Below are 3,682 nucleotides of genomic sequence, written 5' to 3' on the forward strand. Positions count from 1 at the left end.
AATTCCCAGGATTTCAATGGATCCCAGTGGGAATTCCCAGGATTTCAATGGATCCCAGGGATGCCGGGCTCACCCTGCGGTTGTGGTTGTGATCCAGGGATCTCAGGTGCCTCTGGATGGAGCCGAAGTGCATGGGGATCAGGAGGTCGCAGGCGGAGCAGTGAGCGGCCTCCACCTTGCGCAGGAAATGCTCCAGGCCCAGCTCTGCGGAAATGGGAATGGGATCAGGGATTGGGATCTGGGATCTGGGAATGGGATTGGGATCCCCAGTGCTCCAGGCCCAGCTCTGCAGAAATGGAAATGGGATCTGGGATTGGGATCAAGATTGGGATCTGGGAATGGGATTGGGATCCCCAATGCTCCAGGCCCAGCTCTGCAGAAATGGGATCAGGGAATGGGATCTGGGATCAGGGAATGGGATCTGGGAATGGGATCCCCGGTGCTCCAGGCCCAGCTCTGCGGAAATGGGATCACAGGGATTGGAAATGGGATCGGGAATGGGATCAGGGAATGGGATCTGGGAATGGGATCCCCGGTGCTCCAGGCCCAGCTCTGCGGAAATGGGAATGGGATCTGGGATTAGGGATCAGGGATCTGGGATCAGGTTTGGGATCAGGGATCTGGGAATGGGATCAGGTTTGGGATCAGGGATCTGGGAATGGGATCAGGTTTGGGATCAGGGATCTGGGAATGGGATCCCCAATGCTCCAGGCCCAGCTCTGCGGAAATGGGAATGGGAATGGGATCTGGGATCTGGGAATGGGATCTGGGAATGGGATCCCCGGTGCTCCAGGCCCAGCTCTGCGGAAATGGGAATGGGATCTGGGATCAGGGATCTGGGAATGGGATCAGGATTGGGATCAGGGATCTGGGAATGGGACCCCCAGTGCTCCAGGCCCAGCTCTGGGGAAATGGGAATGGGATTGGGATCTGGGATTGGGGTCAAATAAACCTCTAAGGGATGGCCAGTGTTCCAGGGCCACCTCTGAAAAACAGGGAATGGGATCTGAGATTGGGATCAGGGAATGAGATCAGGGATCTGGGATTGGGAATGGGATCTGGGATCTGGGAATGGGATCAGGGATTGGGAATAGGATCAGGAATGGGATGGGGAATGGCCAATCCCTCTCAACATTCCAGAGCCATTCCTGGGGTTCCCAAACCTCCTCTTACCTGGGGATCCCTCTTTGCCCATTCCCAGAGAATGAATTCCCAAATCCCATTCCCAGAGAATGAATTCCCCAATCCCATTCCCAGAGAATTCCCAAATCCCATTCCCAGAGAATGAATTCCCCAATCCCATTCCCAGGGATGAATTCCCCCAAATCCTGCGAGGAATCCCCTTAAATCCCATTCCCAGCCCCATTCCCAGGATTTTGGGGGATTTTTTGGGGCACCCTGGGTCAGGTCCTGCTTCCTCTGGATCTCCCATTCCCAGGGATGAATTCCTAGCCCCATTCCCGGGATTTTGGGGGATTTTTTGGGGCACCCTGGGTCAGGTCCTGCTTCCTCTGGATCTCCCATTCCCAGGGATGAATTCCTAGCCCCATTCCCGGGATTTTGGGGGATTTTTTGGGGCACCCTGGGTCAGGTCCTGCTTCCTCTGGATCTCCCATTCCCAGGGATGAATTCCTAGCCCCATTCCCGGGATTTTGGGGGATTTTTTGGGGTACCCTGGGTCAGGTCCTGCTCCCTCTGGATCTGCTGGATGACGGCGTTGATGTCCCGGATCCCGCGGCGCCGCTCCTCCGTCTTCCGCGTCTTGTTGGCCACGTACTCCTGCGGGAATTCCATGGGATCAGCATCCCAAAAACCCCGGGAATTCCCTGGGATCAGCATCCCAAAAACCCCCGGGAATTCCCTGGGATCAGCATCCCAAAATCCCCGGGAATTCCATGGGATCAGCATCCCAAAAATCCCCGGGAATTCCTGGGATCAGCATCCCAAAAACCCCCGGGAATTCCCTGGGATCAGCATCCCAAAAATCCCAAATCCCTGCTGCAGGGAATTCCTAGGACTATCCCAAAATTCCCGGGAATTCCCTGGGATCAGCATCCCAGAAATCCCCGGGAATTCCCTGGGATCAGCATCCCAAAAACCCCGGAAATTCCATGGGATCAGCATCCCAAAATCCCCTGGGAATTCCCTGGGATCAGCATCCCAAAAATCTCTGGGAATTCCATGGGATCAGCATCCCAAAATTCCATGGGAATTCCATGGGATCAGCATCCCAAAAATCCCCGGGAATTCCATGGGATCATCCCAAAATTCCATGGCAATTCCATGGGATCATCCCAAAAATCTCAAATCCCTGCTGCAGGGAATTTCTAGGATTATCCCAAAATTCCCGGGAATTCCCTGGGATCATCCCAAAAATCCCCAATCCCCCTGCAGGGAATTTTTTGGGATCTGCAAAAGAGGAAAGGAGGGAAAGGCAGGAAAGGAGGGAAAAGAAAGAAAAAAAGGAAAAAGGAGGGAAAAAGGGAAAAGAGGCAAATAAAGGGAAAGGGGGAAAGGGAAAAGGAGAAGGGCAAGGAGAGAAAAGAAGGGAAAAGAGGGAAATGGGGAAAAAAGGGAGGAGAAGAAAGGGGAAATAAGGGAAAGGAAAAGGAGGGAAAAGGAAAAAAAAAGAAGAGGGAAAAAGAAATGAAGGAAAGGAGAAAAAACCACGGAAAAGGAAAAATAAGGGAAAATCAGGGAAAGGAGAGAAAGAAAAAAGGGGAAGGGGAGGGGAGGGGAGGGAAGGGAAGGGGGAAATGAGGGAAAGGAGAGGAAGAGGAGGAGGAGGAGGAGGAGGCCGAAGGCACCTGCAGGAGCTCAGCTTGGTGCCCACGAACTGGAAATGGGGAAAGGGGAGAGGGAAAGGAAGAAGAGAAGAGGAGGGAAAGGGAAAGCAGGGAAAGGAGAGGAGGAGGAGGAAGAGGAAGAAGAGGAGGAAGAGGAGGCACCTGCAGGAACTCAGCTTGGTGCCCATGAACCAGAAATGGGAAAATGGGAGAGAGAAAGGAACAGGAAAGGAGAGGAAGAGGAGGAAGAGCAGGAGGAAAAGGAAGAAGAGGAGGAAGGGGAGGCTGAAGGCACCGGCAGGAACTGGGCTGTCTGCTGGGGCAGCTTGGTGCCCATGAACTGGAAATGGGAAAAGGGGAGAGGGAAAGGAAGAAGAGGAGGAAGAGGAGGGAAAGGGAAAGCAGGGAAAGGAGAGGAAGAGGAGGAAGAAGAGGAGGAAGAGGAGGCACCTGCAGGAACTCAGCTTGGTGCCCATGAACCAGAAATGGGAAAATGGGAGAGAGAAAGGAACAGGAAAGGAGAGGAAGAGGAGGAAGAGCAGGAGGAAAAGGAAGAAGAGGAGGAAGGGGAGGCTGAAGGCACCGGCAGGAACTGGGCTGTCTGCTGGGGCAGCTTGGTGCCCATGAACTGGAAATGGGAAAAGGGGAGAGGGAAAGGAAGAAGAGGAGGAAGAGGAGGGAAAGGGAAAGCAGGGAAAGGAGAGGAAGAGGAGGAAGAGGAGGAGGAAGGGGAGGCTGAAGGCACCTGCAGGAGCTCAGCTTGGTGCCCATGAACTGGAAATGGGGAAAGGGGAGAGGGAAAGGAAGAAGAGAAGAGGAGGGAAAGGGAAAGCAGGGAAAGGAGAGGAAGAGGAGGAAGAGGAAGAGGAGGAGGAAGAGGAGGAGGAGGCTGAAGG

At 53.9% G+C, this 3,682-nt stretch overlaps 1 protein-coding gene across 1 annotated transcript in view; it reads right to left on the reverse strand.

Moving 5' to 3' along the window:
• LOC106632129 overlaps positions 1-3,682 on the reverse strand; it is a 23,120-nt gene that overhangs the window by 12,462 nt on the left and 6,976 nt on the right. The window contains exons 6-7 of the mRNA XM_031065609.1: positions 1,674-1,861; positions 74-204 (exon numbers count right to left, since the gene is read on the reverse strand). Coding sequence (XP_030921469.1) covers positions 74-204; positions 1,674-1,861 — 319 coding nt within the window. The remainder of the gene's footprint in view (positions 1-73; positions 205-1,673; positions 1,862-3,682) is intronic.

Source organism: Geospiza fortis, unplaced genomic scaffold (genome assembly GCF_000277835.1).
Source record: "Geospiza fortis unplaced genomic scaffold, GeoFor_1.0 scaffold202, whole genome shotgun sequence".
Classification (NCBI taxonomy): domain Eukaryota; kingdom Metazoa; phylum Chordata; class Aves; order Passeriformes; family Thraupidae; genus Geospiza; species Geospiza fortis.